This window comes from Oncorhynchus nerka, linkage group LG9a (genome assembly GCF_034236695.1).
Source record: "Oncorhynchus nerka isolate Pitt River linkage group LG9a, Oner_Uvic_2.0, whole genome shotgun sequence".
In the NCBI taxonomy this organism is placed as follows: domain Eukaryota; kingdom Metazoa; phylum Chordata; class Actinopteri; order Salmoniformes; family Salmonidae; genus Oncorhynchus; species Oncorhynchus nerka.
In genome coordinates this window covers 59,593,397-59,618,509 of record NC_088404.1, presented here as the reverse complement: position 1 = coordinate 59,618,509, position 25,113 = coordinate 59,593,397, and the positions used below count along the sequence as shown (strand labels likewise).

The 25,113-nt window shown below is 43.4% G+C and overlaps 1 protein-coding gene across 2 annotated transcripts in view; it reads right to left on the bottom strand.

Annotated features, from left to right (window-relative positions):
- Nucleotides 1–3,440: 3,440 nt before the first annotated feature.
- Nucleotides 3,441–25,113, bottom strand: part of LOC115134609 (forkhead box protein O1-A-like) — a 72,550-nt gene continuing 50,877 nt past the window's right edge. Inside the window, exons 2-4 of one of the 2 annotated variants that reach the window (XM_029668776.2) lie at nucleotides 13,274–13,465; nucleotides 11,511–12,988; nucleotides 3,441–11,374 (exon numbers count right to left, since the gene is read on the bottom strand). In XM_029668776.2, the coding sequence (XP_029524636.2) occupies nucleotides 11,546–12,988; nucleotides 13,274–13,465 (1,635 nt within the window). In that variant the 3' untranslated portion in view covers nucleotides 3,441–11,374; nucleotides 11,511–11,545. The remainder of the gene's footprint in view (nucleotides 11,375–11,510; nucleotides 12,989–13,273; nucleotides 13,466–25,113) is intronic. The other variant, XM_065022738.1, reaches the window with a different exon arrangement.

Sequence of the window (25,113 nt, the reverse complement as noted above, 5' to 3'; positions counted from 1 at the left end):
CTGCAGAAGCTGGGGTCTTTGGGATATGTTGCCTTCTCTGGATTTGAGGTCTTACCAGCTCCTCGAGAAAGAGCCGTCTCCTCTGGAGCTTCCCTCTGTTCCAATCTGGATTCAAAGACATCCAGATGACAAACGGGCTGTACACCGAGATGTCCAAGATGTTGAAGAATATCACAAGTGGCCAGCATAGGGTTCTTCTTTTGCAACTGTAGCCAGTCTCTAAATTGTCCACCCCTCCTTTCGTGGCATTGTAATCCATAATGATTTCCGTTTTTGCTGTTCCTGGCCACAGATTATCCCATCCCTTTAAAGCGTGCTCTTGAGTACCACATTTTTCCCTTTCTTTGGCACATAGGACACTAGGGACGTGTCGGCCGTCAATATTTTTTGACTAAATATTGACCCAGCACTGGGTTGTCGAAATTACCCAAATTGAGTAACAATAATTCATTTTGGAAAAATTAAAATATTTTAAGATGACAAAATATAAATAGTTTTCTGTTTCCTAATTTTGTTTTCTGGTTGTTTCAGTGTCTGCATTCAATACGCTTTGAACGAAGGACTTCCGTCTCCGAACTCAAAACATTTTTGTTTTTATTACATTTATTATCTTTTCAACTTCCATTGGTTCATCTATTGCTCAGCTATCACTTGGCTCATGTAAATAATTATGTAGTTTCCCCTTTAAACATCCTAAGGTCATCCTCCCCATAGTGCAAATGTTGTTTTTGTTAAACAATTAATTTGGGAAATATACAGTTGGCAATTTTCTTCATGATGATTTCAAGTTGTATTTTAGAATATATTTTTATCTGTTATCTGACATTGAATATATGTTGTTAAGTATATTTACTACGTTTAGTATGTTTTTTACTCTGAAGTACGTTCACTTAAAGTTATGTGATTTGGTTTATGTAGATATATTTCAATGTTGTTTAACACACAGTAACCAAAAACCTGATAGAATGTGCATATTCATACTGAGTTTGCAGCAACAGAATGTTTGCCACAAGTTCCCCAGAAGTTCACAAGTTGCCGCAAATCTACCGCATCAGTATGTCACAAAATTAATTTGCATGTGAAAATATGAGCTTGCCTCAAATTTGCAGGAAATTGGCCAAAGTTTTGCCACAACTGTTGTCCAGAAGCCTGTTTATTTTTTTGGAAAGGGGGTGTAGTTCTGAAAACGCATTTCAGCATGGATTTACAACAAATCACAAGAGCCTGTACAATCTAAATGAACCTAGCACCGTTATTGCTACAGTATGTCTAAACATTGTGCAAATAACTGGAGAAGATAACAGTAAACATGGACTGTAGATTATAGGGGTTGGGTGTAGCAAGGTGGAAAGTACAGTAAGTAGTTAAAAGCAGCCTTTTAGTGTCAGGCCATTGATATAGGGGTTACAAAGAGAGATGGTCACCAACTAACTATACAATGAAGAGACCACGACAAAGATTTTCAGTAAGATCATTTATGTACATATATGGCTTCAACCAACATTTGCAAAAAATTGTTGCATTTTGTTGTTGTAAATATGGCGCAAATAGAATAGTGTCAGGCACTTCCGGGTTCCACTGTGGTGTAGATAGCTGGTCTGGGTTGTCATTTAAAGATATGACTACTAATGTCTAAAGGCCTGGGGCTGGATTTCTACTAAGCTAACACATGGAATTATTTGAAGATGGTCATATCAAGAATCATTTAGGTATTTGATTTGGAAAGGCACACACCTGTCTATACAAGGTCCCACAGTTGACAGTGCATGTCAGAACAAAAACCAAGCCATGACACTGAAGGAATTGTCTGTAGAGCTCCGAGACAGGATTGTGTCGAGGCACAGATCTGGGGAAGGGTACCAAAACATTTTTGCAGCATGGAAGGTCCCCAAGAACACAGTGGCCTCTATCATTCTTATATCCAAGAAGTTTGGAACCACAAAGACACTTCCAAGAGCTGGCCTCCCAGCCAAACTGAGCAATCGGGGGAGAAGGGCCTTGGTCAGGGAGGTGACCAAGAACCCGATGGTCACTCTGACAGAGGTGGAGAGTTCCTCTGTGGAGATGGGATAACCTTCCAGAAGGACAACCATCTCTGCAGCACTCCACCAATCAGGCCTTTATGGTAGAGTGGCCAGACTCTACCATAAAACCAAGCCACTCCTCAGTAAAAGGCACATGACAGCCCACTTGGAGTTTGCCAAGAGGCACCTAAAGGACTCTCAGACCATGAGAATCAAGATTATCTGGTCTGATGAAACCAAGATTGAACTCTTTGGCCTGAATGCCAAGCGGCACATCTGGAAGAAACCTGGCACCAGGTTTGAAGAATGGTGGTGGCAGCATCATGCTGTGTGGATGTTTTTCAGTGGCAGGGACTGGGAGACTAGTCAAGATTGAGGGGAAAGATGAAAGGAGTAAAGTACAGAGAGATCCTTGATGAAAACCTGCTCCAGAGCGCTCAGGACTTCAGACTGGGGTGAAGGTTCACCTTCCAACAGGACAATGACCCTTAGTACACAGCCAAGATAACGTAGGAGTGGCTTCGGGACAAGTCTCTGAATGTCCTTGAGTGGCCCAGCCAGGGCCGTGAATCTGATCCAACTTTTCTGGAGAGACCTGAAAATATTTCAGGTTTTTCTTTACAATAAATTAGCAGAAATTTCTAAAAACTCGTTTTTGCTTCGTTGTTATAAGGTATTGTGTGTAGATTGATGAGGATATTGTTTTTAATACATAAAAAAACGCTGTAACGTAACAAAATGTGTCAAAAGTCAAGGGGTCTGAATACCTTCCGAACTGTATATACTCCCATACATTGTTAGTACCGGGCGAGTCTTGTGAGACCAAAGCACTCGGACGCTAGACATTTTCGTGAGAATACCGATTTTCTAGATGTCTCCTGGTCTGACAAGCTCCGCATCTGCGGTGGAAGGTCAACATAGAGGGATACAGTGGATTGATATGCAGCCTATGCAAGAAAACACATCTCACCTTAGACAGAAAGATTTTGATGGGGATTTTGGTTTTATGCTAATTCGATTTCCGTGGGGGCTCGGACATCGACGCTAGGGGGGTGGTTGGATGTATTTTTTTTAACACCAAGGCTAAATAATTCCAGACAGCATTTTCATGGCAGAATAAACATTTACCAATAACATTGACATTTCATGAACACTTACCAGAAACAACTTCAAGTCAGAGTCAACACCAACTCATCAACAGTGATTTTAAGGTCAGAATTAACGTTGAACAATACCCATTGACTTTAAAGATTTTCCATTGTCAAAATATGATACAAATCATAACACTTAACAATTCTACCTCGCTCCAAATCATAACTAACAAAACAGTAAATTGTCTATATAACAAACAGCAACAGCTACCTTACAATATATAATTCTGAATATAGATCATCTGTAATGCATAAACAAATCGCATTGAATAATTATATTATACTTTATTGGTATTTCCCACATACTGTATATCAAAATACATGTTGCTTTCTGTACATAAGTTAAGAAATGTAACCGGCTCAAACACTTTTTTACGTTTGAGGATAAGCATTTTTCTGTAAAAATCTTTTTAATCAAAACAAATTCTATGAAACACTTGAGCAACTACAAAACTTTAGAAGTGCAACATTTTAAATGAAAATTGGTCCTACTTTTTATTTAACGAGGCAAGTCAGTTAGGAACAAACTCGTATTTACAATGACAGCCTAGGAACAGTGGTTTAACTTCCTTGCTCTGGGGTAGAACAACAGATTTTGACCTTGTCAGCTCTGGGATTCGATCGGTTACTGGCCCAACGGTCTAACCAATAGGCTACCTGCCGTCTATGTTGTTGATAAAGTCTATTTTAACATTTCTACTTTTAGTTATTGTTTTTTTTATATATACAAACAGCAGCTACGTAACAATGTATGTTACGAAATCAAAAAACAGCACTTAAATCAAAATCAAAATAGTAACAGAAAGTTTATATTTTATATAATACAATTGTCTCATGGATGATTATCTTAAAGCTGGCATTTACAAAAGTGTTTGCATCCCAAATTGCACCCTAATCCCTATGGAATTTAGCCCAAAAAAGTGCACTACAGTGCATTTGGAAAGTACTCAGACCCTTTGACTTTTCCAACATTTTGTTATGTTACAACCTTATTTTAAAATGGATTACCTCGTTTTCCCCCTCTCATCAATCTACACACAATATCCAAATATGAAAAAGCAAAAACAGTAATAAAACAAAAGAAATGAAAACAAAAAAAAGAACATGAAATATCACATTTACATAAGTATTCAGAACCTTTACTCAGTACTTTGTTGAAGCGCCTTTGGCAGCGATTACAACCTCGAGTCTTCTTGGGCATGATGCTACAAGCTTGGCACAACTGTATTTGGGGAGTTTCTATCATGGGCCACTCAAGGACATTCAGAGACTTGTCCTGAAGCCCCTCCTGCATTGTTTTTGTTGAGTGTTTAGGGTCGTTGTCCTGTTGGAAGGTGAACCTTCGTTCCAGTCTGAGGTCCTGAGTGCTCTGGAACAGGTTTTCATAGAGAATTTCTCTGTACTTTGCTCATCTTTCCCTCGTTCCTGACTAGTCTCCCAGTCCCTGCCGCTGAAAAACATCCCCACAGCATGATGCTGCCACAACCATGCTTCACCATAGGGATTGTGCCAGGTTTCCTCCAGACGTGACGCTTGGCATTCAGGCCAAAGAGTTCAATCTTGGTTTCATCAAACCAGACCAGATCTTGTTTCTCATGGTCAGAGTCCTTCAAGTGCCTTTCGGCAAACTCCAAGCGAACTGTCATGTACCTTTTACTGAGGAGCGGCTTCCGTCTGGCCACTCTACCATAAAATCCTGATTGTGGTGGAGGGCTGCAGAGATGGATGTCCTTCTGGAAGGTTCTCCCATCTCCACAGAGGAACTCTGGAGCTCTGTCAGAGTGACAATTGGGTCTTGGTCACCTCCCTGACCAAGGCCCTTCTACCCCTGATTGCTCAGTTTGGCCGGAGGGCCAGCTCTAGGAAGAGTCTTGGTGGTTCAAACGTCTTCTATTCAGAATGATGGAGGCCACTGTGTTCTTCTTCAATGCTGCAGACATTTTTTGGTACCCTTCCCTAGATCACAATCCTGTCTCGGAGCTATAAGGACAATTCTTTTGACCTCATGGCTTGGCTTTTGCTCTGATATGCACTGTCAACTGTGGGACCTTATATAGACAGGTATGTGCCTTTCCAAATCATGTCCAATCAATTGAATTTACCCCAGGTGGACTCCAATCAAGTTGTAGAAACACCTCAAGGATGATCAATGGAAACAGGATGCACCTGAGCTCAATTTCGAGTCTCATAGCAAAGGGTCTAGATACTTATGTTAATAAGGTATTTCTGTTGTATTTTTAATAAATGTGCAAAAATGTCTAAAAACCTGTTTTTGCTTTGTCATTATAGGGTATTGTGTGTAGATTGATGAGTAAAAAAAGTATTTTAGACACTTTAGAATAAGGCTGTAACGTAACAAAATGTGGAAAAAGGGAAAGGCTCTGAATACTTTCCAAATGCACTGTATATAGGAACTAGGGTACTATTTGGGACGGAGTCACTCACGATAAGATCTCTGTAGATACTGCATACCCTATCTTAAACTTTTCATTCATTTTAAACAATCAACATATTAATGTATTATTATTTACAGTGAGGTCACATATATATGCTGAAAGTTAGTAATGGCTATTATTTTGAAATAAGCAAAGAAAAATGGAAACAACAGAAATTGAAAGAATAAATATATAACTCAGTACACACATGGCTGGTAAGGTTTGTGAACAGTCTATTCTAGCATCAACAACTTATCCATACTGTAAATGAAGAAAACAGTTACGTATCATATTTTCCATACACAATCCCGACGCACTGTGACAGAAAAAGGAAATGCAAAAAAAAAAAAAAAAAATTCCCTTCACGATGTTGAGAGGTAAAAAGTCGATGTATGAGTGTGTGAGTGTGCAATAACTCATCTTGCAGGCCTGATATCGCTCCCGAGCCTGGATTTTGAGACTGCTGATTCATGTCCCAAAAGGCACCTATAGGGTACCATTTGGAATGCAGAGTTAGACTCTAACAGGTTACTCTGGGAATTACTATACATGACAATGCTACGTCCACTAACAAATAACATCTAAGCCTTCACTTTCCCAAACTTAGAATTCTAAATCAGGGATGGGCAATTTTGATGGGGGTGGGGTCAAGAAAAACTTATGATGAGAGGCCGCAGTGTCTGCGTCTGCATACCCACACATGCAGTCAGAGCTGGCCCTTGCCTTTTGGGTGCCCTAAGCTACATTTTGTTGAAATTCTACACATTTTGCCATGGGGGGAGAGAAATGTTTGTAGTTTTTAATATGATCTCTGAGGGAGAGTGACTAACAAAATCAATGGGGGTTCCCCAGTCAGGAATTCAACCATGATTACTACAAGTTTATATAGCTGGAGACTAGACTTTTAAAAAAAATGCTAATTGGGTGACTGTCACTAGCTAGGTTTCCATCCAATTGGCGGCTGCATCTAAAATCTGCATTAAAAAAACTATATGTGCATTAACAGAGACGTTTCCATCATTTACTTATTGTGGATAAAAGGCTGTGCATGAGGACTTTGTACAGAATAAAAAATACAAGTTCAATTCATTTCCATCTCAATTTTAAATCTACTGATGGTGTTCTCACAAAAAAAATGGTGCTATATAGCCAAAAGCTTGCAGAAACATTGCGGGTATAGCCTACAGGATGAGATTATTATGGAAAAAAGAAAGAGATTACCAAACGGCAGCCAAGCATCATTGATCATGTCTCCAGAATAAGACCCCCAATATTTATTGGAAACTAACATCAAACTCATCACCTTGCACTTTCACCACCCTGTGAAGTTCATTATAACTTATTTCATATGTAGCCTAATAAACAACATGCTTTCCCGACGAGTCTTAATGGGAGGACCGCACAACATCTCGGGAAAATAATGTTCTAAATGAATAGGAACAGAATAGTAACAACTATTTTCAGCAAAATGTGAGACTATATACAGGTAACTGCCAAAATAAATCACCTGGACCGTGCTCCCACCCATCCAGGACATCTACTTGCCTGAGGAAGGCCTGCAGCATCGTCAAGGACCCCACACACCCCAGCCACGAGCTGTTCACTTCCTTACCATTGGGCAGACAGTATTGCATCATGAGGTCTGACTCCAACAGGCTCAGAGACAGTTTATATCTACAAGCCATCAGATTGCTGAACACTTGAACTGGACTGACCACCTGCAATGACTCTCCGCACCTCAGCACACATGCACTCACTCACCCACACAGACAGCCATGCACGCACACACACACACACACGCACACACACACCAACAAACAAACACACACACTCACACACACATTCATGCTACACATATCACAACTGCTGCTACCAGCCTCTAATTATTATTGATAAATACAGCACAATTTAAACACTTGCCCCCCAATCCCCCATTCTCCAAAACGTGTAAATATTGGACTATAAATGTATTATACTTATGCTAAAATGATAACTTATTCTACTGAGCAATTTACTTTATGTACATATTGTTATTTTGTAATATTTTTTTTTATTGTTGTTGCATTGTCGAGAAGGAACATCCGACTAATACAACTTGAAGAAAGGAAACACCAACATAAAGTTTCTCAACAAGTTGTTGGGCCACCACAAGCCAGAACACCTTCAATGAACCTCGGCATAGATTCTACAAGTGTTCTGGAACTCTATTGGAGGGATACGACACCATTCTACCGTGAGAAATTCCATCATTTGGTGTTTTGTTGATGGTGCTGGAAAACGCTGTCTCTGGTGCCGCTCCAGGGTTTCCCATAAGTGTTCAGTTGAGATCTGGTGACTGAGACGGCCACGGCAGATGGTTTACATCGTCTTCATGCTCATCAAACCATTCAGTGACCACTCGTGCCCTGTGGATGGGGGCATTGTCATCCTATGGTGGCATAGCCATGGTAGTCAAAATAATGTTCCTCATCATGATAGGATGTTAATTGCTTAATTAACCGAGGAAACACAACTGTATGTAAGCACATGCTTTCAATTGACTTTGTATCCCCCATATACTTGTGTGATATTATTTTGGCAGATACCTGTAGAATAAGTACACTGACTCCAAAACTTCAGGTTAGTTGGATAACACGTTGTGGTCCGTGATAAACAGGGAAGCAAAGATGCAGGGCTCATATGGAAGAACATAGCTCAAATCCTGTGTTCTGTGAGTTAAACTAGGTTCCATTATCAGCCTTTCAAATGACCACTAAAGCATACAGCGCCCTCACACCCACAGGTAGGGAGGGAAAGACAGAGAGAGGGCCAGAGAGAGAAGGAAGGGGTAGAGATAAAGTGGGAGAGAATATTAAGGCATACAGAGAGGGGAGTAAAATCAAATTCAGGAGAGTGGGAGGGAGATATTTTGGAAGAGGGAGAGAGAACAAGTGGTGTATTGGGAAGTGAGCTGATTTGAGAAAGGCCAGGAAGGGAGAGTTTGATTGTCAAATACATTAGATGATGAGAGAAAAGTAGATGGAATTAGGAATAGTAACTGAGGAGTGACTTGAAGAGGGAGAGAATGGAAGACCGATGAAAGGCTGAGGTGAGAATAGCCTAAAATGTTGGATAAGTAACCCCTTGCTACCTACACCTCTCGGATTTGTCCTGTCACTGAAATACACTGAATCTATTATCACTGAACTAGTCTGATATGTACTATCACTGATATATAAATCACTGTGATTATGGCTATTCCTATGCTGGACTGGTTCCTGGGTACAAGGTTCAACATAGAATATCGGCAGTTTGAAAGGCTTTTTAATGCATAGACTGAGAGAAACTAAGACATTTCTGGTTTTAGGGAAATATGAAAAAATGTAAGAATATTCTGTATCACAAATATACACACAGCATATAGCATATACTGTGCATTTGGAAAGTATTCAGACCCCTTGACTTTTTCCAAATGTTGTTACGTTACAGCCTTATTCTAAAATGGATTAAATACATTTATTTTGTCATCAATCTACACACAATACCCCATGATGACATCACAATACCCCATAATGACAAAGCGAAAAGTTTTTTAAATATATATTTTTAGCAAATGTATTAAAAATAAACAACATAAATACCTTATTTACATTAGTATTCAGACCCTTTGCTATGAAACTCGGAAGAAGTTTGGAACCACTAAGACTCTTCCTAGAGCTGGCCGCCCGGCCAAACTGAGCAATCGGGGGAGAAGGGCCTTGAGCTGGAGAGTTCCTCTGTGGAGATGGGATAACCTTCCAGAAGGTAAACCATCTCTACAGCACTCCACCGATCAGGCCTTTATGGAACAGTAGCCAGACGGAAGCCACTCCTCAGTAAAAGGCACAAGACAGCCGCTTGGAGTTTGCCAAGAGGCACCTAAAGAACTCTCAGACCATGAGAAACAAGATCTTCTGGTCTGATGAAACCAAGATTGAACTCTTTGGCCTGAATGCCAAGAGTCACGTCTGGAGGAACGTGGGACCATCCTTACGGTGAAGCATGGTGGTGGCAGCATCATGCTGTGAGGATGTTTTTCAGTGGTAGGGACTTGGAGACTAGTCAGGATTGAGGCATAGATGAACTGAGCAAAGTACAGAGAGATGATGAAAACCTGCTCCAGAGCGATCAGGACCTCAGACTGGGGCAAAGGTTGACCTTCCAACAGGACAACGACCCAAAGCACAGCCAAGACAATGCAGGAGTGGCTTCGGGACAAGTCTCTGAATGTCCTTGAATGGCCCAGCCAGAACCCGGACATAAATGTGATTGAACATCTCTGGAGAGACCTGAAAATAGCTGTGCAGCGATGCTCCCCATCCAACCTGACAGAGCTTGAGAGGATTTGCAGAGAAGAATGGGAGAAACTCCCCAACTACAGGTGTGCCAAGTCTCTAAATGTCCTTGAGCGGCCTGGACTTGAACCCAATCAGTCCGGACTTGAACCCAATCAAACATCTCTGGAGATGCTCCCCATCCCACCTGACAGAGCTTGAGAGAATCTGCAGAGAAGAATGTGAGAAACTCCTCAACTACAGGTGTGCCAAGCTTGTAGTTGTAATGTGTGCACTGGGAGTCAGGAAGCAAGTTCAGGGAGTGAATAATATAATAAATAAATGAAAACATAATACAAAACACGAACAACACAGACATGAAACTGGAACAGAAACAATAACTCCTGAGGAAGGAACCAAAGGGAGTGACATATATAGGGAAGGTAATCAGGGAAGTGATGGAGTCCAGGTGAGTCTGATAATGCGCAGGTGCGCGTAACGATGGTGACAGGTGTGCGCCATAATGAGCAGCCTGGTGACCTAGAGGCCGGAGAGGGAGCACACGTGACAGTAGTGTCATACCCAAGAAGACTCAAGGCTGTAATCGCTGCTAATGGTGCTTCAACAAAGTACTGAGTAAAGGGTCGGAAAACTTACGTGATATTTCATTTTTGATTTTTTTTTAAACAATTACAAAAATGTTTTTAAAAAAATAAAAAATGTGCTTTGTAATTATTGTGTAATGTGTGTAGATTGATGCGGGGGAAAAAAACAATTGAATCAATTTTAGAAGGAGGCTGTAACGTAACATAATTTGTAAAAAGTTGAGCGGTCGGAATACTTTCCCGAATGCACTGTATGTTTGAAGTATAGTAGCATATTTACATCGATAATATCTTACTCAGACATAATATGTAAAACCTTTTTTGACAACCTTATAGAGAAGCACCTTGAAGGGTGGGACAGACCCCACTTGAATGTGAAACAGAACCGACTCCATTCCAGTTGTTTTTGATGAGCTAAAGCCAAACTAAAAAAAGATAAATACACACTCGCAAAAACATCATGTGAGATCCAAAAAACTCAAATAACATACTAAACACAAAACATTTTTCACAATAAAACATTGCTTTAAGAGTCTCCAGCTTCTTCCAAGTACTGTTGAAGTGAATGGTATTGTGCTGCTATATTTACAAGGCCAACTTCAGACCAGACTTTCCCTCACAGTTTCAGCCAGCGCAGTCCCTCCGTACCCCTTGATCTTTGCAAATCTAAAGGGTCTAGATATGTGAACACAGTTTAGTGATGGAGCTTCCACCTGATTTCTTCCATCTTACATATCTGCAATGGATAGTGACAGAATTGGGACGGGCTGATGATAGTCCTCTGGAGAGGGGCAATGGATTCTTTAGACTCTTCCATTCTCTTCATGAAGGCCAGTGGAGAATGTTGAAAAATCTGAAAAATCAAAACTGTAAAACCATCAATAACTGCATAATGAATCCATTAAAGGATTTGCAAAACATTTACCATTGAGACACAATTTAATAGTAAATATATGATATTATATTTACATTGTTGTATTATATTGCATCTCTATACACTAACCTGTCTGCTCTGAGTCGGAGAGGTGTGTGTGTGTCTTAGCCAGACACCCAGCTCTGTGTGGTGGTCTTCACCCCAACCCCCTGACTAAACCCCTGGGTGGTCACCATGGGGTCAAAGTTGAAGTCCAACGAGTCTCCGTCCATCAGCGTGTCATGAAGAACAGACTCCATGTCACACTCAAACCTCTCGATGGACATGTCGTCTAGATCACTAGGCAGCCTCTCCTGATGATGATGATGATGATGGTGGTGGTAGTGGTGGGACTGGGGATGAGCAGAGCTGGGACCTGGACCTGGTCTCCCATAACCATTAGCACTGCTGCTGTAGCTGGGTGGAGGAGCTCCGTTGTGGTGGGGACTGTGGTTGTGATGGCCTGAGACTGGGTGACCACCACCACTGTGGGGCCGCTGCTGTAGCTGGTGGATGTGTGTCCTGAGGCTGGCTAGACGGGCAGGGCCCCCAGCGTGGTTGAGGCTGGTCAGGGGAATCAGGCCACAGCCGTTCATGGATGGCCCAGATGGGGGAGGGCACTGGCCCTGGCTGTGGAAAGGCTGCAGATGTGGGTGAGGGTGTGGATTTTGAGTGTGGGACTGAGGGTGTTGTGTGTGTTGCTGAGGAGGGGGACTCATCATCTTCACCCCTCTGTGCCGTCCCACCTGTCCCACCTGCCCCTGGCTGCTGTAGTTGGGCAGCATCCGCCCTCCTCCTTCTCGCCCTCTCCCTGACTGGGACACTACTGTCTCCATGGTGGGCATGGCCTCCCCACCACCCCCACCACGGGGGTCAGCTACTTCAGAGGTCAGCAGCTCCTTAAGGAGCCCAGCAGGGCAGTTGTAATGGCTCCGGAAGTGTGCAAAGGACCCTGGAGGCTTGCTCTCTGGCAGCGTCTGCATGGGGATGGGGGAGAGATGTGGGCTGTTCATGCCTGGCCCAGCCTGGCCATAGAGGCACTTCCTGTAGTCCTGCTGTTGGGGTTGGGGGTTCATGGAGGGGGAGCTATAGGGGCTGTTCTGAAGCATGGAGGAGGGGGAGGACCGTGAGGAGTCGGGTCCAGACCCAGGCCCGCCACATATCACCAGCTGGCCTTGATTCTTGGGGGACAGCAGGTTGAGGTTGTCAAGGAGACTCTCCATGACATTCTCTGTTCCGTGGTGACCATGATGATGACCCCCCATGGAGCCGGCCAGGCCCACTTCTGATAGGCTGGGCAGGGTGGCCATGGAGGTAATCTTAGGCCCCATCCCTCCAGGGTAGCCCATATGGACGTCGGCCTCTGATAGGTCGATGTCCTGTTCCAGGAAGGGAGAGCGACGGCCAGAGAGGGTGGAGGCGTCGGAGGAGGCACGCGTCCGGAAGGTAGTCCAGGCCTCGAAGTCATCATTGCTGTGGCTGTGGGAGTTGGGGCTGCCGAGCCACTTGGAGTACTGGGAGCCTCCTGGGCTGTCTGCACCCCCAACTACCCCGTCCTGGAGAGCCACCTGGGGAGACAGGAGAGGGACAGAGGTGAGCTCAGGTAGACAAAGGTACACAGGTGGACAGGCCACTGACACAAAGCTGACAGACGTGCAGAACAACTCTGCACTGTAGGTAAAATTAGAGATAGTTTTAATTTCAGTACTTTTTGGCAACTCATATTAACCTATAATGGATATAAGTGATGTACCCCAATCTATTCACTTTCCCATATTGACAAACAAACACTGTAGTGGTGCTGAAATACAGATGATGATAGACAGTGTATGTACTGTTCTGCTCCTTCCTACCTTCTTCTTGGCAGCCCGTCCTCTGCTCTTGGTGAACTTGCTGTTGTTGTCCATGGAGGCAGCTCTACGTCGGGGGGACTTGCCGCTCTTCCCTCCCTCGGGGTTCAGCATCCACCACGAGCTCTTCCCTGTCCCCTCGTTCTGCACACGAACAAAACGACTGTGGAGGGACAGGTTGTGGCGGATGGAATTCTGGAGGGGAGGAGAGAGTTTGGATTTAACATCATAATAGACATTGCTAATAACACCATTCAGGCTTTACTTGTCTTCAACATTTCATTGAACAGTCACTGTTTCTGTTTTATTTGGTTGTCACTCACTCTCATTTTGTCTGATGATATTGCACAGATTTGGCTGACCTAGGATGCAACCCCGGTCCACAACAGCACTGCATACCCACAAAGCAGCGTCTATTATCATAACAAAACCTTGATCTTGGTTGGGCTAGGATAACAGTACCTTAGGTCTCAGGGCGGGTGACGTCACCACACCATGGCTACTAGGGCATTCTCACTTTGTCTTTCCTTGATTATTTGCATCCTATCTCCTCAACTCTATTGTATTTGCAACTGTATTGGAGGAGAAGGTACAAAGTCCCTCCCCTCTGACCTACTTCTCCAATGGGTTTTTAGAAGGAGACTAGGAGATGAATCGAGTAATGATGAATTGAGAAAGAGCCTAGCACTCACCTGTCAACTAGCTCACATGTGATACACACTCACCTCTCTTCTACACTCACTGACCTTGTCCTCCTCCGCATCAAACTCAGCAGCCAGCAGAGCAGACTGTGTGAACTGAGTCAATCTAGTACCCACAAAATAGCTACATTGACTCTGATCACACAGTCGGTGGCTGAGTTATACTGTCACTGGCATAGGAGGAGGTGAAAGGGTTGTGACTGTAGTAGAGGTGAGCTGCATGTGAGTTCTAGTAGCCAATGTGATGTCATCCCCCTTGAGACTTGAAGTAGTGTATCCTCCTGTCTATCATGACGGTATCCATATTTTTATACTGTAAGCATCTCGGCTACGGGAGGATCTCCTCCTGCAACTTTGCACTGATTTGTTTCATTCCGCTACACTCATTGTCCTCCTTCTCCAGTGATTAGCATGCTAGCTACAAGTGTCATTTGATTAGGGTTTGTGTCCTGGCCAGTCAGCCATACAAAGATGGAACTCACACATTACTACATAGCTACTTTGCAGCCCATGTAAAAGTTACCCTTCACAGTGGTCCCTCTCAAAATACATGATGGTTGAAATAAAGTTGCTTCATGTAATGTATCATCCTGGAGTAATTAATATGCAGTTCAACATTATCACCACAAGGTGCAGCATTTGTATTCTAAGCTTTACTACATGTAAACAAACAACTAGCTTGGTCTCGTAACGTGAGGTTTATAATACATGTCTAGCACAAGCTAGCGGTTCATTAAAACTACAGTATGTTCCTTAATTGAAACTAAGTGGGCAGTACACCTGGTTAAAATATAGTTGCGTTTTGGAGGAAGCAGATGAAGAGCTAGGAGAGAGAGATTAGTGAGGGGGAGAGAGAGAGGTCGATAGTGGGGTAATTACTGCTGCTAGCTAACTTTGATGTAGCTAAACAATGTGGCCGTCAAACATTGGACTCGTATGCTAGCTACATTTAGTTTAGTTTATATTGTTGGCTGTCGTGAGATAAATTCATCTATCTAGCTGGCTAACAAGGTAAGCTGATCTTTGTCTACCTTCACAATGCTAGCTCTGGTTATTTGCTGTGCTAGCCAAATGTAACACCATCCGATTAAACGGATAATAAACGGGAAATAAACATTTTCTGATGATTTTGTTTTGTGGATGTGGTAGCAACAAGTCAATGTGTGTATATAATTCATTTGTTACATTTTTGGGTTGGATCAATAAATACTAACTTATAATGTTGTGCTAGCTAGCCAACTAACTAGGTAGTTAACAATTATGGTGATCTGCAGGATTGGATGTTTCCTGGAGAAGGTCTTGGTTGCGTTTGCATATAGAACATGTTATTGTTTTGACTGTTGAAAAGGTCTAGAACCTTGAATATAATCTAAAAGATATGTGTAGATCTTTGAGGTGTGCACTCTGAGCCAGAGAGGAAGGGGAGGTGCTAGCCTTGCGGTGTGATTTAAAAAGAAACAAAACAGAGAGCATAATAGTGTTTTTTTCTTTTTACATTTCACTGACAGCACATATACACACGAATATGCATACACACACAACCAATGGTTGTAATCCTTTTCACAATAGCTCTGAGTAACACGTTTCCTGTAGAACTCCACCCTGTTTCACCTGTACAACCCTCTCCCACTCATCTATCAACTCCCCCTCAGAAGCATGCACATGCGCACACACACACACACCCTAACTGCCTACACCATCAAACAGAGAGAAAATAGAGAGAGAGAGAAAGAACAAAGGGAGGGGAAAATATCAAAAAAAGGTTTTCTTTTTACAGGCGGGCCGGGCAGCATTACAAAAGACACCCAGAGAAACAGTTTGAAGAGCTCAGTAAACGACAATGGAAATAGTTCCCCACACAAATAGTTTCTCCGTCAAAAACACAATAATGAAGAACATAACTGACAAACAATACACCTAGATGACAGTAAGTTGAGTTACAATTTCACAACCACATACACTACCGGTCAAAAGTTTTAGAACACCTACTCATTCAAGGGTTTTTCTTTATTTGTACAATTTTCTACATTGTAGAATAATAGTGAAGACATCAAAAATATGAAATAACACATATGGAATCATGTAGTAACCAAGAAAGTGTTAAATAACTCAAAATCTATTTTATATTTGAGATTCTTCAAATAGCCACCCTTCATCTTGATGATAGCTTTGCACACACTTGGCATTCTCTCAACCAGCTTCACGAGGTAGTCACCTGGAATGCATTTCAATTAACAGGTGTGCCTTCTTAAAAGTTAAATTTGAGGAATTTCTTTCCTTCTTAATGCATTTGAGCCAATCAGTTGTGTTGTGACAAGGGTATACAGAAGATCGCCCTATTTGGTAAAGGACCAAGTCCATATTATGGCAAGAACAGTTCATGTAAGCAATGAGAAACGACAGTCCATCATAACTTTAAGACATGAAGGTCAGTCAATCTGGAAAATTTCAAGAACTTGTAAAGTCTCTTCAAGTGCAGTCGCAAAAACCATCACGCGCTATGATGACACTGTCTCTCATGAGGACCGCCACAGCAGTGAAAGAGCAAGAGTTACCTCTGCTGCAGAGGATAAGTTCATTAGAGTTACCAGCCTCAGAAATTGCAGCCCGAATAAATGCTTCACAGAGTTCAAGTAAAGAACACATCTCAACATTAACTGCAATGTTTTTCAGTCACAAGAGAATATATACTGTATGAAAACAGCGTTATAGTTTTTTTGTTGAAGTGACAATGACAAGTAAATAGTTAGTCCTGGTGTATCTGGTGTATGTGACAATAAAACTTTTTTTTCTCTCTTCCAGCCGACTTGGCCAGTGGGTTTTGTGAGGTAAGATCTGATTAGCCTGGCTTTACTCAGAGGGGTTGAAAGCAACGCTGTCTCCACATGACTCACTTCCCTTCTGTGTGTGTGTGGGTTGAGTTGAATTGAATACAGTAAGTACTGGAGTAACCCTGCAAAAAATAATGAGGCATTAGGACGTCCCCGGGATGTCACAAAATTGCCACCTAAAGTCATCTGGATTTTTTGTCATGATTGCATGGAGGTTTTGCCTAGTTCCCAGTTAGTCCCAGGGACATTTTTGAGACACTGTGTCATGGTCCCCTGGAGGTCTTTGTCACCTGATTGTCACAAAGAAACACCCATCCCCAAATGTGTTCTTTATTTACCCAGGGCACACACACCCTAGTTTCATTTTACATCACCCTTGTTACTTTTGCCAAGCCCATCAAGACCCTGATTGGTGAACCAAACTGATCCAGTCACAACCACAGCATTCAACACAATGTGTTCAACATATTTGACACACATGATGTAAGTTTATTCATACAGTATTTAATTATTCAACATGTCGTCACCTGGGATTTGAACTCACAACCTCTTGATTCACAGCATTCCAATCCTCCTGCTACACCACAATGTCTGCATCATTGACTGATGGCCTTTTCCTACACGTTTCACATCTAAGTAAATCTCAGCTCTGGTAAAAATACACTGAAGAAAAACTATTATATTTATCATAGTGATTCAGGAGTAACATTAAAACTGAATAATAAGCCCCACCAACAACTCTACTGAAACCCCAAACTCAAATGGCTGAAATGAGTAAATTAAATCAGTGAGAGAATAGTCAGATTACCTGATAACTAAAATAGCAGTGCAGATGACATTATTTTGCTAAGTGCAGAGATGTATTATAAGTAATGAATGGGGTTTGGGACACCTGAGACCATCACGTGACAAAAACCTCCAGGGGACAATGACAGAACGTCCAAAAATCTTTCAGGGGACCATGACACAAACGTCCCAAGAATGTCCTAAAAATGACAAACCGGGATCTAGACAAAAACCTACCAAGAAAGTTCATGTGACCTTAAGGGGATCATAGCACAACGACCCAAGAAAATCCTAAAAACTCCCCTGGGAAAAACCGGGAACTCTATGTAAAGGTCCCGCAGAGAATGTTGCTTTCGGACCATCCTAAGGACTAGAAAAAATGACATGGTCCTCAGTGACACGCTGAGAACTTACAGGGAAGATGACAAAGGTCCCCCAGAGAACATTCTCTTGGGACTATCACTCAACGCTCTTATAATGTTCTTAGAACAATCCTAATAAATCAAATAAAATCTCAGAACGTCATTGGGATAACATCACGTCGAAACCCTTAAGGGACCAAATGGGAACATCACCAAATGTCATCAGGACGTCATTGGGATAACATCACGTCGAAACCCTTAAGGGACCAAATGGGAACATCACCAAATGTCATCAGGACGTCATTGGGATAACATCACGTCGAAACCCTTAAGGGACCAAATGGGAACATCACCAAATGTCATCAGGACGTCCCCTGCTTGCTGGGAAGAGCTTAAAGAGAACGAATACACACACGCACACACTCAATGACCACCGTTTTCTTATTTTGTTCAAGCAAACTGTAAGGTCAGCAGAAGGATGTAAAGGGCAACAACAGCATATACTCAAATTTTAAGTTCCAAAGTTGTATTGTCACATGCACAAGCACAGTGAAATGCCTTTCTTGTATGCTCTTTCCAAACAATGCAGTAATCAATAACAGTAGTACTATAAAATAAAGTAGAACAAAAACAGACAGGAAATAGTATGGAGTTGGTCCCCCTTTGCTGCTATAACAGCCTCAACTCTTCTGGCAAGGCTTTCCACTACATGTTACAATATTCCATTAAGCCACAAGAGCAATAGTGAGGTCGGGCACCGATGTTGGGAGATTAGGCCTGGCTTTGTGCACGGGGGCATTGTCATGCAGGAAAGGGCCTTCCGCAAACTGTTGCCACAAAGTTGGAAGCACAGAATTGTCTGGAATGTCATTGTATGCTGTAGCGTTAAGATTTCCCTTCACTGGAACAAAGGGGCCTAGCCTGAACCAAGACAAACAGCCCCAGACCATTATCCCTCCTACACCAAACTTTACAGTTGGTACTATGCAATGGGGAAGGTAGTGTTCTCCTGGCATCTGCCAAACCCAGCTCTGTCCATTGGACTACCAGATGGTGAAGCGTGATTCATCACTCCAGAGAACGCGTTTCCACAGTCCAATGGCGGCGAGCTTTACACCACTCTTAGTGTGCGGCTGCTCGGCCATTGAAACCCATTTCATGAAGCTCCCGACGAACAGTTCTTGTGCCGACGTTGGTTGCAGAGGCAGATTGGAACTCCATAGTCAGTGTTGCAACCCGTGACAGATGACTATTGCACACTACGTGCTTCAGCCCTCGGCAGTCCCGTTCTATGAGCATGTGTGGAGCTGCTGTTGACTGGGGCAGCTCTAGCAGGGCAGAGATTTAACACACTGACTTGTTTGAAAGGTGCCACGTTGAAAGTCACTTAGCCCTTCAGTAAAGCCATTCTACTGCCAATCTTTGTCTATGGAGATTGCATGGGCGTGCGCTCGATTCTATACACCTATCAGCAAAGGGTGTGGCTGAAATAGCTCAATCCACTCATTTGAAGCGGTGTCTAGATACTTTTGCATATAAACTCAGCAAAAAAAATAAACGTCCCTTTTTCAGGACCCTGTCTATCAAAGATCATTCGTAAAATCCAAATAACTTCACAGATCTTCATTGTAAAGGGTTTAAACACTGTTTCCCATGCTTGTTCAATGAACCATAAACAATTAATGAACATGTACCTGTGGAACGGTCGTTAAGACACTAACAGCTTACAGACGGTAGGCAATTAAGGTCATAGTTATGAAAACTGAGGCCTTTCTACTGACTCTGAAAAACACCAAAAGAAAGATGCCCATGGTCACTGCTCATCTGCGTGAACGTGCCTTGGGCATGCTGCAAGGAGGCACGAGGACTGCAGATGTGGCCAGGGCAATAAATGGCAATGTTCGTACAGTGACACGCTTAAGTCAGCGCTACAGGGAGACAGGACGGACAGCTGATCGTCCTCGCAGTGGCAGACCATGTGTAACAACACCTGCACACGATCGGTACATCCGAACATCACACCTGCGGGACAGGTACAGGATGGCAACAACAACTGCCTGAGTTACACAAGGAACGCACAATCCCTCCATCAGTGCTCAGACTGTCCGCAATAGGCTGAGAGGCTTATAGGCCTGTTGTAAGGCAGGTCCTCACCAGACATCACCGGCAACGTCGCCTATGGGCACAAACCCACCGTCGCTGGACCAGACAGGACTGGCAAAAAGTGCTCTTCACTGATGGTTGGATTCGCGTTTATCGTCAAAGGAATGAGCGTGACACCGAGGCCTGTACTCTGGAGCGAGATCGATTTGGAGGTGGAGGATCCGTCATGGTCTGGGGCGGTGTGTCACAACATCATCGGACTGAGCTTGTTGTCATTGCAGGCAATCTCAATGCTGTGCGTTACAGGGAAGACATCCTCCTCCCTCATGTGGTACCCTTCCTGCAGGCTTATCCTGACATGACCCTCCAGCATGACAATACCACCAGCCATGCTGCTCGTTCTGTGCATGATTTCCTGCAAGACAGAAATGTCAGTATTTTGCCATGGCCAGCGAAGAGCCCGGATCTCAATCCCATTGAGCACGTCTGGATTTTGACCCCCCCCTTTGTTCAGGGACACTTCTGTTAGTCACATGTCTGTGGAACTTATTCAGTTTATGTCTCAGTTGTTATGTCTCTTGTTATGTTCATACAAATATTTACACAAGTTTGCTGAAAATAAACGCAGTTGACAGTGAGAGGACGTTTCTTTTTTTGCTGAGTTTATAGTGTATACAGGGTCAGTGCCAATACCATATTCCCTATAAGTACCTAGGTGTCTGGCTAGACTGCAAACTCTCCTTCCAGACCCATATCAAACATCTCCAATCGAAAATCAAATCAAGAGTCGGCTTTCTATTCCGCAACAAAGCCTCCTTCACTCACGCTGCCAAGCTTACCCTAGTAAAACTGACTATCCTACCGATCCTCGACTTCGGCGATGTCATCTACAAAATTGCTTCCAACACTCTTCTCAGCAAACTGGATGCAGTTTATCACAGTGCCATCCGTTTTGTCACTAAAGCACCTTATACTACCCACCACTGCGATTTGTATGCTCTAGTCGGCTGGCCCTCGCTACATATTCGTCGCCAGATCCACTGGCTCCAGGTCATCTACAAGGCCATGCTAGGCAAAGCTCCGCCTTATCTCAGCTCACTGGTCACGATGGCAACACCCATCCGTAGCACGCGCTCCAGCAGGTGTATCTCATTGATCATCCCTAAAGCCAACACCTCATTCGGCCGCCTTTCGTTCCAGTACTCTGCTGCCTGTGACTGGAACGAATTGCAAAAATTGCTGAAGTTGGAGACTTTTATCTCCCTCACCAACTTCAAACATCAGCTATCTGAGCAGCTAACCGATCGCTGCAGCTGTACATAATCTATTGGTAAATAAGCCCACCCATTTTCACCTACCTCATCCCCACAGTTTTTATTTATTTACTTTTCTGCTCTTTTGCACACCAATATCTCTACCTGTACATGATCATCTGATCATTTATCACTCCAGTGTTAATCTGCAATATTGTAATTATTCGCCTACCTCCTCATGCCTTTTGCACACATTGTATATAGACTCCCCTTTTTTCTCTGCTGTGTTATTGACTTGTTAATTGTTTACTCCATGTGTAACTCTGTGTTGTCTGTTCACACTGCTATGCTTTATCTTGGCCAGGTCGCAGTTGCAAATGAGAACCTGTTCTCAACTAGCCTACCTGGTTAAATAAAGGTGAAATAAAAAAATTTAAAAAATAAAAATATTTACAATGCGCAGGGATACTGGAGTGGTAGGGGTAAAGATACATAATAATAATAATAATAATAATAATAATAATTTATTACATTCGTAAAATGTGCTTTTCATTATACAAGAATATTCTCTAAGTGCATAAATAAAATACAAAATTATCAAATATACACTCAGAGGCCAGTTTTATAGGTACACCCATCTCGTACCAGGTTTGACACCCCTTTGCCTACAGAACAGTCTGAATTCTCTGGGGCATTTATTCTACATGGTTTGGCGTTCAAACGTTTCTCAATTGGTATCAAGGAACCTAACGTATGCCAGGAAAACATTCCCTACACCATTACACCACCAGCCTGTACCGTTGACACCACACAGGAAGGGGCCATGGACTCATGCTGTTTAAGTCAAATCCTGACTCTGTCATCAGCATGACGCAACAGGAACTGGGCTTGTTTTCTCCCACAGGACTGCTGCTGGCTGGATGTTTTTTGTTTGTCGCACCACTCTGTAAAAAGGGATAAATGGTAAACAGAGTAGCAGCAGCGTATATGATGATTATATGTGAGTGTGTGTGTGTGTGTGTGTGTGCGTAGAGTCAGTATGAATGTCTGTGCGTTTTATGTGTGTGCGAAAATTAAGTGTGTGTTTGTGTTGGAGTGTCAGTGTGAGTGTGTGTGACTGAGTGTGAGTGTGTGTAGAGTCCTCTGATTGTGCATAGAGTCAATATACACTACCGTTCAAAAGTTTGGGGTCACTTAGAAATGTTGTTGTTTTTGAAAGAAAATGATTTTTTTTTTGTCCTTTAATTAAAATAACATCAAATTGATCAGAAATACAGTGTAGACATTGTTAATATTGTAAATGACTATTGTAGCTGGAAATGGCTGATTTTTTATGGAATATCTACATAGGGGTATAGAGGCCCACTATTAGCAACCATCACTCCTGTGTTCCAATGGCACGTTGTGTTAGCTAATCCAAGTTTAGAATTTTAAAAGGCTAATTTATCATTAGAAAAGCCTTTTGCAATTATGTTAGCACAGCTGAAAACTGTTGTGCTGATAAATGAAGCAATTACAACTGGCCATTTTTAGACTACTTGAGTATCTGGTGCATCAGCATTTGTGGGTTCGATTACAGGCTCAAAATGGCCAGAAACAAAGAACTTTACATTTACATTTACATTTAAGTCATTTAGCAGACGCTCTTATCCAGAGCGACTTACTTTCTTCTGAAATGCATCAGTCTATTCTTGCTCTGAGAAATGAAGGCTATTCCGTGTGAGAAATTGCCAAGAAACTGAAGATCTCGTACAACACTGTGTAATACTCCCTTCACGGAACAGTGCAAACTGGCCCTAACCAGAATAGAAAGAGGAGTGGGAGGCCCCGATGCACAACTGAGCAAGAGGACAAGTACATTAGAATGTCTAGTTTGAGAAACAGACGGCTCACAAGTCCTCAACTGGCAGCTTCATTAAATAGTACCCGCAAAACACCAGTCTCAACATCAACAGTGAAGAGGTGACCCCCGGGATGCTGGCCATCTAGGCAGAGTTGCAAAGAAAAAGCCAAGTCAGGCCAGAGCTCTGATCGAGGCAGCAATACATCCTTCATCCACTGTTAAATACATACAGTTATTTGGTCATGGGTGATGCCCAGAGAGAGGGGTGTTGGACTGGGACGGGAGAGTAGGTGTGGAGGCCTGCAGGTCTGGTCTTCCAGGGAGTAAGCTGGACTCTCAGGCCCAGGGAGAGGGAAGGCATTGAAGCAGGGACCAGAAACAGAGTGGGCCCGTCCTCTTGGACTGTGAGTCAGGCCTGAGGGCAGAGTCAGGCCTGACTCACTGTGGCCTTCCTGGAAGTCGTAGTGTCACCAGGTACACACGGGGGCCCACAGACGGGGCACTCAGAGTCAGAGCAAGGGCGGCCGGACTCGGGCAGGGCCCCTCTCTGGAGCGGAAACGGAGCGGGGTGTCACAAAGTACATGGTTGGACTTAGGCTGTTGAGCGTAGATTTGGGACTCTATGAACAGAAAAGAGAGCATGTTACAATGTGTGCAGAGCCTGTTATAGGTTACCAGGTGCACAGTGCGCGTTTGGGTCACCGGGTGCTGGTGGTCCCGGACAGCGGAGCAATAGAGTTCTTCGTGGCCGGGAGAGGGCTGCTTGAGTGTGGGGCCCAGTTTCACCTTGGGGCGAGGTTGTGGAGGTGGCTGAGTCCTGGCCGGGACGTGGTGATGGGTGATGCCCAAAGAGAGCCAAGGAGGGTGAGGTAGGAGTCAGAACCAAACAGGGGTGCTTTGACAGTAGAAGATGTCACCAGGTCCGTGGGAGCCTGCCTGGAAGTCAGGTAGACCCCAGGGAGAAGGCCTATGTAAATAGGTGTGTGTGACACTGTCCTTCAGGAGAGCAGAGCAGACAGCATCTGTGGAGGTTGGCTTTTGTGTGCCAGTTATTAACGGTTAAAGTTCAACTTCAGGGATGGGAGATTTGACCACCCCTGGCAGGCTGAAGGCCCTGTGGTGTGCGGGGCTTATGTCGACAGACAGGCCTGTGTGGTGGTCAGGTACTCCGAGCCCCCCCCTGGGTCTCCGCAAGTCATGAATGCCCAGCTCAAGGGCCCCTGGAGCTATCCCCCCAGCTGGTAGCCTGTTCGGTCACCAGGTCAGACCCGGCGCCAGGGGGCAGATGAAATCAGCGAGCTACATTTTGGGGGGTTCTTGCATTGGAATTATATTGAATTCTGTTTATATCACACTACACCACAATAAACATGAAGTTGAAATTCAGAGACTCTGAGACCACTGAGTGCCTATGAAGTGACAGGTTGGCGGGAAATCTGTAGCCCATCTCCGCTGCGCTGTGTCAGCGTAAAATAAGGGCATTCAAGTACAAGATTCAGCAGGAGGCATGCAGGTACAGTAGAGGTGCAAATGAGTGTTGGATTTATTTACACTGCGCTGGTGTTTCAAAGGTGACGGTAATATTTACAAAGTTTTGACATCAAAATGTCAGCATTCAAAAGAAAAAGCCTCTCATCAGGCAACACCTGTCTTAACCAGCAAAGCACATGTGGGGTCTACCAGGCTCAGATACTGCCTCTCCTTACCCAAAACTTTACTAACTAGCTGGAACATCCTCAAATGGGCACTTAAATACACCTATAAACAAAAGTATGTGGACACACCTTCAAATTAGTGGATTTGGCTATTTCAGCCACACCCGTTGCTGACAGGTGTATAAAATCAAGCACACAGCCATACAATCTCCATACACAAACATTGGCAGTAGAATGGCACTGTCATAGGATGCCACCTTTCCAACAAGCCAGTTCGTCCAATTTCTGCCCTGCTAGAGCTGCCCTGAT